The sequence below is a fragment of the Mya arenaria genome, chromosome 2 (genome assembly GCF_026914265.1).
Source record: "Mya arenaria isolate MELC-2E11 chromosome 2, ASM2691426v1".
Classification (NCBI taxonomy): Eukaryota; Metazoa; Mollusca; class Bivalvia; order Myida; family Myidae; genus Mya; species Mya arenaria.
This window is the reverse complement of record NC_069123.1, coordinates 6,300,348-6,316,337: the sequence shown is the minus strand read 5'-3', so window position 1 is coordinate 6,316,337 and position 15,990 is coordinate 6,300,348. Positions and strand designations below refer to the sequence as shown.

The window sequence follows — 15,990 nt, the reverse complement described above, 5'->3', positions numbered from 1 at the left end:
TACCTCTAATGCGTCGTCAAATATTTTAACTATCACCCATACATTAAAAGGGAGATAACTATATTTGAAGATTACTATTGTAGTGTTTCAGTTATCGTTCGTTGCGTTGTAAAGGAAACAAGATGTGTGATATAATACTGTAAATTATTATACAATACGCATACAATTGATTAAGTAATACTTTAAATTTCCAGCCACTTAAGTTAACCTATGGTTAATACATTTAATTCAATACACCCAATTTAATAACTACGATTGTGAACGAAGTTAAAAATACACCCAAGCAGATGCAAACCAGATATTCATACAAGATACAAAATAAAGAACAATTAAGTGTATCACACCATGACTTTAGTGTTTTATTCGCAAAGTTCGCCCTAAGCAACAGACATACTGACATGTAGACCATTAGACCTTGTAATTTCTCAAGATAATACCTAAAACACGCATAGATCCACCCGATTATGTCCAAATATTTTAGTACCGCTGATCCCTTTTAATTCCCTTAAGGCCAAAATAGTATGCGTTTTTCGCGCAATGTAAAATCTTTGTATTTATACCATCTGAAAATACGAATGAGAACTATGGGAATATTTCTTACCTGTATTGAATTTACATTTTAATTTCTGTGGCGTGGATAATTATATATGTTTACACTTCAAGTCGGTTATATGTACCTATTTTAAACTGCATTCATTAAAAGTCTTTAAAGACATTTGGCTACCGTAGTTAAAGTATAAAGAAGAAAGATCGCTCGATAATTTTAAATACAACAAATGGGTATACCGTATTATATTGTATTGGACGGACATGTATAAATAGGCTAACTTTATTAATAATGCAAAACCATATTGTGAATGGACACTATTTCGTTCATTCTAGTACCAATAAACGCAACGATGTGCATAATAAGCAACTTGAGTAACAACTATTCAAAAACGACAAATATGGATACTAGTTAAAACATATTTAATAATATTTCGATTACGGATTAAAATGAACAGAGAGACCTCAACCATGTTCTTTTCAAAGGTTTTCGTCTTCGCTTTGATAAGCATCACAGGTGAGTGAATTTGAAAAACGTTTTGTGAAATTATGTTTAATGGTTAATCATCACAGCCACCCTTACATCGGCGCCTTTCATCATTATACACTTCCATGAGTATGTACATTTATTTCCCTCAACCTTCGGGCAGATAGGTTGACTATCACTTATAGTACGAACATAATGTAATGTATATAAACGTCTTACTTAAAAAACTACTTTAAAATGTAATTCACAATGTTTTGACTTGCAAAATGTCAGAGTAGAAACTTAAAATATAAGCTCTGCTGTCGCTTTAATCCGTTTTAATATATACAGCGTTCTTGTTTTTGATATTAATGTATACATGCGTTCAATAAAGTATGTTTAAACTAAAGGTCAGTGTACGCTCATATAATAGCCTATATCAATTAAGACATTTATTCTTATGCAGTCTGTGCATAATTTCATTCAATTAATTATTTGTTCCATTGAAAGTGAAAAGAAAAACTTGATAATTCCTTATTAAAAACGTTTAATTTGTTATGGTGTACTTACAAAACTAATGGTTTGATGCGACCAATTCATTTTTGTAAGAACATTTTAACAAGCATAATCAATTTTAGTGGTCCACATTTATAAATGGTCCACATTCTTATGTGTAAAATACATACTAAATGTGCCAGCCACTGTTAATAAATATGGCTTCACCTTATTTAAATAAATAATATCTGGCTGCTTATTTACTGAAATGAATGTACTAGTATTCGACAATGGATAAAATTATTTTTTACCACCAGTCCACTTTTCTGCTAAGTAAATTCAATAGTTTATTTTTAAATTTTAAAATGCCATACATGGAACGGATTTTATACATGTTCATTTCCGTAATTGAAATTTATATCCCTACTGATATGTCTAATCTGCAGTGTATATTTAAACTTTGTTAAAACTGTTGGAATTCCAATAACCTTACAATGGTTTGACGGGTTTGATTAATTCCAATGTCAACAAATATTAACTGTTCTTGTACCGTGTATAGATTTGTTTTCAGACATAATCAAACAAAAATATTAAATGAAAATAGAATTAAACAACAACAATTTTTTTTTTAATTTTTATTCTATTATTTTTGTAAAGGGTGACGACTCTATTTGACTTCCATTTCACCTGTAGCGTGATAGATATATGGTTTCTCTTATTAGGCACACGTGTTGAATTGATGATGCAATAGCGGTATAATGCATTTTAGTCTGGAAAATTTCGGTGAAATTAGCGGGTAGTTGGTTTGTCGAGTAACATGTATTAGGTAATTCGGGTTTGAAATTGCATTTATTTTCGGTAAAACTGTACATTTTCTTAAAGATTGACACTGACTCTACAAGGAAAGTCCCAAAATGTAGAGTTTGGTTAAGATTTGACAAAGTTATGACATCTTGAATAGGGTCATGTCTGCAAATATATGGAAATTCAGGGTCAAGTTGTCACCCTTTACAAAGATAATAAAATAATAATTAACAAAAACATATTTTTTTGCCAGTTATCATAAGTAACAGTTATCACATCATATTCTTACTAAAAAATGTTTAAAAAAACGGGCGGGGTCGTGGTGTGTCAAAACAAAGCAACCTGCCCCTGTGATCGAAAGTGTACGCATATGTCATGTCACATAACCGAACGTGTACGCATATGTCATGTCACATGATCGAACGTGTACGTGTATGTCTTGTCACATGACCGAAAGTGTACGTTTATGTAATATCACATGATCGAACGTGTACGCATGTCATGTCACATGATCGAACGTGTACGTGTATGTCATGTCACATGATCGAACGTGTACGCATATGTCATGTCACATGACCGAACGTGTACGTGTATGTCATGTCACATGACGAAAAGTGTACGCATATGTCATGTCACATGATCGAACATGTACGTGTATGTCATGTCACATGACCGAACGTGTACGTGAATGTCATGTCACATGATCGAACGTGTACTTGTATGTCATGTCACATGACCGAACGTGTACGCATATATCATGTCACATGACCGAACGTGTACGTGTATGTCATGTCACGTGACCGAAAATATCCTCATATGACATGTCACATGACTGAAAATATACGCATATGCCATATCACGTGACCGAAAGTGTACGTGTATAAAATGTCACATGACCGAAAATGTACTCATATGACATGTCACATGACCGAAAATATACTCATATGACATGTCACATGACCGAAAATGTACGCATATGTCTTATCACATGACCGAAAGTGTACGTGTATAGCATGTCACATGACCGAAAATGTACTCATATGACATGTCACATGACCGAAAATGTACGCATATGCAATGTCACATGACCAAATATGTACGTATATGGCATGTCACATGACCGAAAGTGTACGCATATGGCATGTCACATGATCGAAAGTGAGTGTTTGCACATGACATGTCACATGACCTAAAGTGTACGTAAAGTGTACGCATATTACATGTCACATGAACGAATGTGTAGTCATATGTCATGACACATGACCGAAAATGTGGTGATTTTAGCAAGTGACAACACCCAAAAAATATTTTTAAGGCTTAAGATGTCAACTCATTGCCATTGTTAAAAGCTAGACTACGCGACTATTTCGAAATGGTTTCAAAAAACGGTTCACATAATAGTATGTCTACGTGAGCAGTGATTTGTTCGTTGAAAATAATTTTTACTACGACGAATAATTTGAAAAAAATAGAATGATAAAATTTAACTTCAATTAGATAAAACAGATGAAAAATAGAAAATGGAAGAAATACTGGTATTCTATGAGGAATTAAGATATGTGATAGAAAAGGGAAATATTTTTAATTTCTTATGTTGTGGTATAACGTTTGAAATGCTTGGGAAATATATCGTAACCCATTGTTAATATGCTTTAAAGAATTATGTCAACCAAAAGAACCTCGAAACGAAATAAAATTAGATATATACACGAAGCTTTGAAGAAACACTGCACATATGCACACACACACTCACCCACGCCCGCACCTACGCACGAACACACGCACGCACGCACACACGTTCGAACCCAACCAAACAAATACACACACTCTCACACAATCACTGTTCGTTACATATGCCATATTCTTGTTGTTCAAGGTCGAGGGCATATCTAATGCCGACTTTGCCATAAAAACTCGCTGTAACAACCATTCCGAAGTCATGGTAGCTACGCTGTTATGGACTAATTCACATCGATCAAGTCAATGAATGTTGTAGATGTTGACAAAAGATCCAAGTAGTCATCGATTTCGCTATTGATTTCATTTATTGGTGCTATTACTGCAGAGCTAAATTGATCTTCATGAACTGAGACATGTTCTGTTTATCTGTTTGATCTTGTTTAAAGGGACACAATAAAGGTTGATGTCAAACGTTTTATTTTTTCTTATTTTAATGCATTATTAGGTTTAACTCATTTGGCTTTAAGGATCAAAACAGAATTAAGCACCTAAAGATAGTTGCGATAGTTGAGCGCTTTTTAACTTCGGGCATCTGTTTCCACGTAGCTATTAATTGATGAAACAAAATATAAAGACTAAAATAGTTTTTATATGTACACAAATCATATATCATTTTTGTTTTGTTCATTTTAATCAAATGCGTTAAACATAATACAGAAGAAGAAGAAAAAAAAAAAAAAAAAAAAAATAACTGTTTTGCGACAACTTCTATTGTTCCCCTACACACAAAAAACGTTCAATTACTTTTTCAATTCTGGATCCCGTTCACTTTAGATTTTAAGACTTAAGATCTAAATTTTCCTCGTGTTTGCCGTTAAATGCATTTCAATAAAATTAACCGTAAGGACATATATCACATACAGTCTGCCCTTAAGTTTACACAGGACTGTTATTCAATATTGGATTTAAGAACGATGTAGCTAATCGGATTACTTGTTATTAATAACTGACCAATAGAGTGAATGAATCACTTAAATTGAATACAACTCCTTGTCCCCGTTCCAATAAATATCTTAGTCGTAACACTGCTCCGAGTGCCTGGGGACACCCGTCAAGTTACGGGCAGATTCTATACGATACTTGTCCTTACGATATGTATATTGTACCACAGTTGACGCCACGAAATGGGGTCACACGTTGAAATTAACGATCTTAAAGGCCTAGTTCAATCCTTCTATAAGTGCCCCCCCCCCCCAAAAAAAAAAAAAAAATAATAATAATAATAATACTAATAACAATAATAAAAAAATTAAAAAAAATAATAAATAAATAAATAAAAAGATTTATCACATGCTTACCCTTGTTTTCCGTGTAATATACCCATTACGAATATTTTTATCTTACACATGTGTAAGATAACTTATCAGACATTTCTATTGGCTAGACTAATCACACGCGACCTAGATATCCCTCCGCATTGTTTGTAAAAAATGGTTTAAACGCCAACAAATACTAACCTCAATAATGAAGCGGAAGGACTTCCGGAAGACAAATGGCTTACGAATCATAGTGCCAGAAAGCATCTTGTTCGAAAACTTTCTGATAACAATGTTCCGCCAACCAGATAATGCAGACTACTAGTCACAGAAATATCCAGTCAGTCAACAAATACAGCCACATTAGTGACAAACAACACGAGAACATTTCAAACATCTCCATCTTAACAGGCAATATGCGACCAATGCCATAAAATTTGCTTGCCAGTTTAATCAGCTGTCGGTTACCAAAACACAAATATGAATTCCGCAGCACAGGTTTCTCATCACACGTACGTCCCAAGACGGTAAGAACAGCTTGTTCTCTGGAAACATTCTTGATGGAACTTTTTCAACATCAACATCCTTGCAGTGCAGAGTAAGGCTTCGTCGTAATCATCTGCATGTTGTTAAAATCCATGTCCACTAAGAAAACGCTTTAAAGTCATCATAGAAAGCGACAGCGAATAACTTTTAAATCCGTGCACACAGTAAAACTTGACAGACGATGTAGGTCACATAAACCGCGTAAAAGCATGTACTCTCAGTGTGACGTCATCAAGTTGTGTACTTATTGTGTTTTAATGGTTAAAATTGTTCGTTATTCATGTTGTTCGATATTTTACTACACATGTTTATACTTGTGACTTGTTCAGCGCTTTATCAGAATAAAAACTTGATAACTGCTAGCTGTTTTTGTCATTTTCATTTGGAACTATTTATATGGCGCATTGTTGACATTCCACTCAGTGTACTTTGGCTGTCAAACAATGGGTTTAGAAAGTGGAATGTGGAACTAAATTGGTAATAAAAACACCGTTTTAAGCATGTGATAAAAAAGATCTGACACTCGTTGTCATTTTATACAAGATTTTTATTAAACTCGTCCATGAAAGTTGTTAGTAAGCTCGCCAGAGGCTCGCTTACTAACAAATTTCATGAACTCGTTTAATAAAATCTTGTATTAAATGACAACTCGTGTCATATCCTATATGTGTATTGTACACAATGTCTGTGTATTGATCTTAATCTTATTGCCTAATTGTCTTATCAGTTCTCCGATCTTAATATCCTTTTGTGAGGTTTGGGGGTTTTATTATAGAAATGGACCTTAAATGTCCCTGAGCCAATAAACAAATAAACAGGAAATTGGCCCCTACTGTGACATCAGTGCAATTAGCAGGAGATGCACAGCAGGGGATTGTCATGCCAAACATTCCTTTAAGCCTTACAATCTTTACTGAAACGGGGCCCGGAGTTTAAACGATATATAAATATAGATTCAGATTCTTAGAACAAAGAGCGTAAGAAAGATATTATTTGAATTTGTAAATTAAAATTTAATTCAATTTGTGATAATACCATAATATCAAACCAAAAATGCTTGATCGAACGATTGTTTGTCATACACTCGTTGAAATGATCTGGCGAAGGTGATGTTTCGATGATCGATTGTAATCCAGAATTGATTGGTTGTGCCTGAAATCGGTCATCGATTCAACCGACGAGTGTTTTATCTTTCCTCTCGTTATTTGCGTTCGGTTAGTTTCCGCCAATTTCCCCATTTGATTTCATGATTACATTCGAAAGTGTCCACTTGTTAACTTAAACATTATGGTCAAAAGCAACAAATAACATAAGCATAGTTAAGGATTACGAGTTCTTAAACAATATTAAAAATACAATTAAAATAGGGTCAAAAACCGATTGTACTATCGATAATCGGTTACTTGATTGGAACCGATTATCGATAGTCAATCTTGAACCGATTACCACCACCAAATATGATCCCATTGAGCATGGTATAGTTTTGGTGATGTATATAAACTTGAAAAATTTACTAGTTTACTTATATATAAAATATAAGATTGCTTTTGCTAGGTTTCACATTTCAAACCATAAACATGAAACTATACTCCAGAAGATGAGAGACTTTGTATATATATTGTCTGAATCAAAATTTGACAGTCATTGATTTTGAATATCATGCATTCTTTCAATGTCCTAAATTCGATATTATTCGTAGACAATATCCTTTTAATTGATATTCATCTGGTAATAGTTTAAATGATTTCTATTCCTTATTGTCTACGGAAAATGATAATACAATATTGACGTTAACATCTATGTATACCATCTGTTAGACATGATAAATATGTAAATCTTATATTGCAACTACAATACCATGTTTTTGTACATTTTGTGTATTATTGGCCATTGTTTACTTGAATAAAACGAATTGAATTAAATTAGATTGAATATACAAATCTTAAATGATATCCAAACAGAAGGGCCCGACTCCATTGACAACATTGAAAGGATGTCTTCTGGAATGTGTAAAAAATACGTCGAAAATACAAGGGAGATAGCTTTGTTCACTGAATTAGCAATGAGTTGTTTTCATGCTTCAGTTGGGTCTATTATGGCACGATTTGCATATTTTACAAGTAAATCACTTCTTCTGCCATTTATTCAATCTCATACATGTTATATTGATCATGGGAATGTTTTAATAAATGAATATAGCTCATCTCAAATTATCGTATATGAAGTAACAAGTGCTTACACATAACTGCAAAGCCCGTGCATTAAAATAGCTTCAATATTGTTTTCCTTATAGTTACGCAAAAAATCAAAATCATAAACTTGATAATCGTAAACTTGAAACGAATGGAATAAATCCTAAACTTTGTAAAGCTGTGACCAATTGAATAAAATTAATTTTCATAACTATGGCCATAAAACCAATCTCAATTTCATCACCTGCTAAAAGCTATTTAAAATCGTATATTTCACCAAAAAAATCAAATTCATGGTACACTAATTTACAAAAGCTCGTATCGTCTAGCGCATCTGAAGCGTAGCTGGATGCTGATTATGGAAGATATTTCTAGCTAGGTTCACAGTAACTGTGTAAGGCTACATAATTGGGTGTATAATTTTGAGGATAACCATTTTGAGGAGAATATTGGAGACTCCCTCGCTGAATATCGGACGTTTTTAAGGTCAACTGATTATCAAGTGAGTGATAATTGATTTTGTAGATAGAACCAACCTGTATTACAATAACGTTGGAATTACAATTAAGAATGATGTATTATAGTTAAAGTTGCTGTGCCTGATACAAATGCGAAAAAACAACATTTTACCGTATCGGACTAATTTAAAATGGGAATTATTGTTACATTTCGTCGTTGAATATGTGATTATTTTGTATACAGTTGTTCAGCAATTTTGTTTAGACGTTTGCGGTTATTATATGCAACCAGGTGCTCAGCCATGGTTAGTTCATAGTGTTTTCCAGGCGTTATATTTTGTTTTGATTGTTTTTGGTGTGTAAGAGTTTTTTTATTATAATATAGAACAGAACACAAGAGTTTTCATTATTATATATATAAAAGAACATAAGTGTTTTCATTATAAAATAGAACAAAACAGAAGAGTTTTCATTATTATATATAAAAGAACATAAGTGTTTTCATTATAATATAGAACAGAACAGAAGAGTTTTCAGTATTATATAGAGCAGAACATAAGAGTTTTCATTATTATATAAAAAAGAACAGAAGAGTTTTCAATATTATATAGAACAAAACATTCGTGTTTTCATTATTATATAGAACAGAACATAAGTGTTTCAGTATTATATAGAACATAACACAAAAAATATTAAGTAGGGTCGGTCTGGATTTTTTCAAAATATACTTGTCAAAATCATTTTCTTGCAAATAAAACTATGTTTAGCAAATGTTACTATATATTGCTGACGCTATGGAGCTTTATTCTCTGCCAAAATTAATGACAGTTATGTTTAAACAAAATTGTGTTTGTGACAGGAGAACCGTCTTTTTTTCCAAAAAAATACTTGGGTAGGCGACTTTTATCAGGTAGGGTCGGGTTACCCGAAACAAACAGTTTGTAGTTCAGCCTTACATCAAAGCGCCGATTTGCTACTATAAAATGTAAACGCGTGTTCATTTTAAGCCGCTTTAGGGTATAATAAATAATTAACAAAACCCTCCCAACGTTTTTCCTTTTGTTGTTATATTATTGTTTCTTATTGATGTAGGCTGTCTATACGTATGAAGTATTTATACAAAGAATAAACAGATTGGGGAAAATGTAGGTTAAAGAAAGCCTATTTAGCGAGTCTTAAACAGTGTATTGCTTTCCAATATAATATTGACCCCCATGTCTGCAAAGCATTTCGGCATTTATTCGCAATTTGACGACACCAAAGTGTTATCAATTGGCATTTACGTGGTATTATAACCTGCGGATTTAAAGTACTACTTGGAAATTTGAATTTAACCAAAAGCTTATGTCAGTACGTTTATTACTGTCATTGAACAAAATGTCAGTTTAAAATTACATAGTTAATCGCAAAAGAAATATAATATATATATATTGTGTGTCTGTGCGAATCTGGGTGTGAAATTGTGTTTCTTGTACGGATAAGAGCACTTCTTTGAATGTAAGTTTAATAGCCCATCTTCATCTATTCATAACTGATTTATTATCAGCCGTTTCACTTTTTCATAATTCATTACAAAGATTAAATAGTTTGCAAAAATGTTTAGTAACACAAATAATAGTGAAAGGTTATCATAGTTTCGCTTACATCGTTTAAAACTGAAAATTATGTAAAATTTTCAATGTTACATAATGCACCAAAAAAAGAAATATAATCCCATCATCTGTATATACGATATACGTTTCCATACTATATAATCCCATCATCTGTATATACGATATATCGCATATCGTATAAACAGATGATGACTGTGATCATATATTAATGAAGCGTATATCGTATTTACAGACGATGTGATCATGTAGTATGGGAGCGTTTATCGTATAGACTGATGATGTGATCATGTAGTATTGAAACGTATATCGAATATACAGAGGATGTGATCATGTAGTACGGAAGCGTAAATCGTTTAGACTGGTGATGTGAGCATGTAGTATGGGAGCGTATATCGCATAGACTGAGGATGTGATCATATAGTATGGAAACTTATATCGAATATACAGAGGATGTGATCATATAGTATGGAAGCGTATATCATATATACAGAAGATGTGATCATTTTGTCATGTCAAAATGTTTCATTTCGATCTGCGAGTAATAACACGAGATGTTGCAATTATTATGGACTTATCCAGTTAACAGGTCGACACACTTATTACGACAAGTTGTGAATCTCTTGAGTAGACATTACAAGCGTCGACAAGCTTACACGTTAACATAACTTGTTGGTACGATAATATCTTCCATGTAGTTTATGAAATGAAAAAAAAGATGAACATGTGTTCACTTGTTTAGAAGTTGACATAAAATGAGTCTACAGTACTACATGAGCACTTTTTCAGTAAATACGACATGCACTTCCATGGAACAAGTCGACACTACTATATGATCCGATTATCAGTATATTCGATATGTGCTTCCATAGAACTAGTCGACAAGTCTTTATGAGCACATTATCAGTAAATACGACATGCACTTCCATGGAACAAGTCGACACTACTATATGATCCGATTATCAGTATATTCGATATGTGCTTCCATAGAACAAGTCAACAAAACTATAATATATAATATTGACATAGCCTAAATTGTTACATTAATTAAGATGTAACCCTACCCGACTCTCTATATATCTAAAATTGTCCGGATGCAAAATTGACGGTGTTATTCAAAAAGTACCGATCGAAACGCGGTCAAAGTTTAGGACAAGCAGCCCTTTTCAGAAGACCATAATCGAGTTTAGTCGTAAATTGAAGTTTTATTGTTGATGTTTTTTTGTGTGAATTGAATTTAGCTGGTATTTAAAGTGTACACACAGTTGAGAAAATCTTATGCACTATACCTTGGTTGGACCTAAAACCGGTTCTAAAAAGAACAGTTTTAGGAGGGTACTCGCTGGACACACTTTTTTGTGCGCACAAGGTGTTCCTAGGTATGCGTGCCGACAGGAGGAAAAAGAAGATATTATTGTTAGTCTTTATGCCAAGATTTAAATCCATACGGAATGCCCTGGTCTTTTTTAAAATGAAAACACTACATAAACTGTTGTAAATACATAATTATGAAAATAGATAATTTCGAGCTTAGTAGCCAGAATTGCCCCCCCCCCCCCATTTTTAACTTGCTGTTTTGGTGGAATTTCGCCGGTTTCGAATTGAGCTCTTAGATATTTGTGATACTTCAAACATTGTTGCCGCAAATGTATCTTTTATTAATTTTTAAGTGAAATTGGCTGTTTAAAGCTGAACGCTGTATGTTAATTATCAGAATTACACAGTTCAATTTATACACCTAAGTGATACTACTTCAATTTGGGGTCTTTAAAACCCTTAGTGATTTAAGTCAGACACTTATTTTTTGGTAAATTGAAATTTATTCTCAACATCAGCAGACCGTGAATCTCATACATTATGGTTTTCTTTCTTCTCCGGAGCATGAAAGCAGAATACTTCATAAATATAATCTTAATTTGACCCTGCATTGTCATACAAGCGAGCCATCCCTTTGAACATTGTCTACCAGCTACCCAGCTGCGGTTGATTATGACCAAATAGTATGTAGGAGAGAGGCAATGAATGGATATATATTGGATTTAAAATTCATTTTCCACCCAAGGTCATAGCCATCAGAACATTAAGGGCGTAAACTCGTGAATCAGACGAAATTAATATACCATTAAATCGTTATGAGAGCAACGATACAGTTGATGCACACGTGGAACAGATTTACCATTACATTAGTAATGTACATAATATGTATCAGAAATATAAACTTCAGTCCAAACTCGCTTTGTCGAACTCGGTTGTCTCAATATTAGGTAATGTCGAACTTTTTTCGATGTTTTCGTTTTAGTTATGCACTTTTTGTATTCCGGTTATATCGAATGTTCGTTATCTCGAATTATTTATATGGGACCCAACGACTTCGACCTATCGAGTTTTGACTGTATTCTCCTTCAACAGGGATGTCAAAGAATTGTCCGTCGATCTTGTGCGATGAACATTTTCAATATTCTTGCTGGTTAGAGTGCATCGTCGGCAATTCAGTTACTTATTTCCGTTATACTTCGTAAATACCGTGAGACAATTGACTGACAATAAATCTTTTTAATGAATGCGCATGAGTCAGGGGAGACAACTCTTCTTCCAATGAATTTGCATGTAACAATTAAATATTATTCCATATACACGTACATATTCTTCAACAACCCTATAGTGCCAGTAGCCTACATGGCCGAGTGGCCTTGACAGGGTTAAATATTATTGTACACTAAATGCCGACCCGGTTAAATTCCGGCTTTCGCCATAATATTGTCCCGCGGTAAACATGTGGAACCTTGCGGAACCAATGAAACTATCTTATTAGCTGTTCACTATTACAGATTTTAATAGCCAAATAGCCCACGGTACACGACGAATCATAGCATAGTAGTGTATCGAGGATATTCGACGTTAGCAACAGTGATTATATAAGAAAAACTGCTTATATGTTTATATGAAAATAATTTTATATGTGTGTATATATATATATATATATACATGTACACGTTATCGTTTAATTTCTATTTGTTTTCCAATGAAGCGATTTACTACACGATTGACGTGAAAATCTAGGCGATTTTGTTGGTATTATTGTATTGCAAAACTCTTTAGCCAACATATGAGACTTTGGTTACTGAAGATTGAATTTTGTTTTTACATAAAGAACACGTTAAAACACTTTGATCTATTAAAACATATGTTTATCTTAGTCGTAAATGAATGTGAAAATGTTCGAAGCCAGTTACAATACGCGACTGTTACAGATGCAAAGGGCGATACGAGGACTTGACCATCGTTAGCCTACAGCCTGATATTATCACAACCGGATTTGAGAAAGACCAGGTCAAATTTGACCAATTTGTCTTCGTCCGATAAGCTTGTTAGCAGATCCTCCGCTGTGCAATATTGTCCACTGGAAAGCATTAAAATTTGTGTATATTTCGTTTAAATTTCGATTAATACAATGTAGGCCATATAACACGGTTGCTTTCACTTAAATGTACATTTGTATAATCTAAGTGACCCTAATAATATTATTATGGACGTAAACAATGGTAAAGGTGGTGTTGGAAATAATATCATATTTTATTGTTATTTTTTAAGCATTAAAATAGCTCATAATAGTGTGATTGTTCAGAATTGTATAATCTAAGTGACCCTTATAATATTTTTAATGGACGTAAACAATGGTAAAAGTGGTGTTGGAAATAATATCATATTGTATTGTTATTATTAAGCATTCAAATAGCTCATAATGGTTTGATTGTTCAGAACTTTGTTAAAGTTAACAACGTTGTTAACCTCATCGTTGTTAACCTCATCGTTGTTAACCTCATCGTTGTTAACCTCATCGTTGTTAACCTCATCGTTGTTAACCTCATCGTTGTTAACTCTCTATTCGTGATTGCTCAGAAAAGTATTGGATGCATTTGTGGTATGCAGTATTTCTAACAAGATTTGAAACAACTGTTTCATCTGAACTTGTCTATATTTAAATATATGGGCACGTCAGAAAACAAGTTTACGTTTAAAGCTGCACTCTCACAGATTCAACGTGTTGACAACTCTTTTTTTTTTGTCTTGGAAAGAGCAAATTTTTGCGTAAATATCAGCAAACCAATGATATAAGATTGTTGACAAAAAATCAGATCTTAGATTTTCATATTTCTGTTCAAAAATTAATGTTTATGGCTTAAACCGTTAATAACGGTTCAAGAAAAATGCATAAATCATCAATTTTTGAACTTCAATATAAAAATCTGTGATCTAAATTTTATCAGGAGTCTTGTATCACTGGTTTTCATTGATTTTCGCAAAAATTGGCTCGTTCAAAGAAAAAAAAAACATAAAAAAAAGTTGTCAAAACGTTCAATCGGTGAGAATGCAGCTTTAAAAGTAAGCAATGATGTCGTTGATCACGTTGTTTACTTAAACTAAGTTCTGAACAATCGACCCAATATAAGTCATCAAATAGGCAGGACTTCTGTGGGTGGGTTGAATGATGAATTCAATGACTTAAACAGAAGTCATTGTTACACAAACTGGCTATATGTACAAATATGTTTATGTATATGTTAAGGCAAATCAGATAAGCGACTATATGGTGAACACTGAACACATTACCGTCTGACTTAGACTGGGTGTTATTGCTCTCTTGCTGTTATTTGTTTGTTATCATGTTAATTTATCTATGCTGTTGTGCATGCTATCATGATTGTTTTGATAATCATAAGCTGTATATGCTTGTATCTAAATAAATGTTCTGTTCTGATATATTAAGTTCTTTTTAAACAGACAGAATCCTTCAAAGAAATGAACAATTATTAAGAATTGAATTATTTGCCACAAATATCAGGAAAATGCTTAAGTCAAATCTCAATATCAATTTCATCTCATTTAACCGCATAATATCAAAAGTGATTTTAAATCATATTTGCTTTCACACTCATAAAAACACAATATATCATAGAAAATCTTGATAAAAATCGTTGGTCAAGATTCCTAACAAAAAAATTTCTACAGCAGAAAATTTAATTGAGTACATCTCATTGCTTTTTAACAAACACTCATGTATATTTTTGCTATACGATTATTTTTTTTTATTTTTTTTTTGACAGTGTAAATACATACACGCTTTTGAATAGTTCTAATTTTTACGACGTAAAAGAGTTTAATTTGAGATTAAGATTTCACTTAAGTTATTTTGGGACCATGGCTGGTATTCAATATTGATCTTAATTGGATCTAAGAACGATGTAGCTAATCGGATTACTTGTTATTAATAACTGACCATGTTATGCTTCGTAACATAAAGTCACATAGAGCTTATCCTTGTCCATGTAATCCTTCGTAACATAAAGTCACATAGAGCTTATCCTTGTCCATGTAATGCTTCGTAACATAAGATCACGTAGAGCTTATCCTTGTCCATGTAATGCTTCGTAACATAAGGTCACGTAGAGCTCGTCCTTGTCCATGTAATGCTTCGTAACATAAAGTCATATAGAGCTCGTCCTTGTCCCTGTAATGCTTCGTAACATTAAGTCACATAGAGGTCGTCCTTGTCCATGTTATGCTTTGTAACATAAAGTCACATAGAGCTTATCCTTTTCCATGTAATGCTTCGTAACATAAGATCAAGTAGAGCTTATCCTTGTCCATGTAATATTTCGTAACATAAAGTCATATAGAGCTCGTCCTTGTCCCTGTAATGCTTCGTAACATTAAGTCACATAGAGGTCGTCCTTGTCCCTGTAATGCTTCGTAACATAAGGTCACGTAGAGCTCGTCCTTGTCCATGTAATGCTTCGTAACATAAGGTCACGTAGGGCTTATCCTTGTCCATGTAATGCTTCGTAACATAAAGTCACATAGAGCAGTCACATAGAG

At 33.2% G+C, this 15,990-nt stretch overlaps 1 protein-coding gene across 1 annotated transcript in view; it reads left to right on the top strand.

The window, feature by feature from the left end:
- The first annotated feature begins 734 nt into the window (after window positions 1–734).
- Window positions 735–15,990, top strand: part of LOC128219318 (uncharacterized) — a 29,055-nt gene continuing 13,799 nt past the window's right edge. The window contains exon 1 of the mRNA XM_052927130.1: window positions 735–1,063. Coding sequence (XP_052783090.1) covers window positions 997–1,063 — 67 coding nt within the window. The 5' untranslated portion in view covers window positions 735–996. The remainder of the gene's footprint in view (window positions 1,064–15,990) is intronic.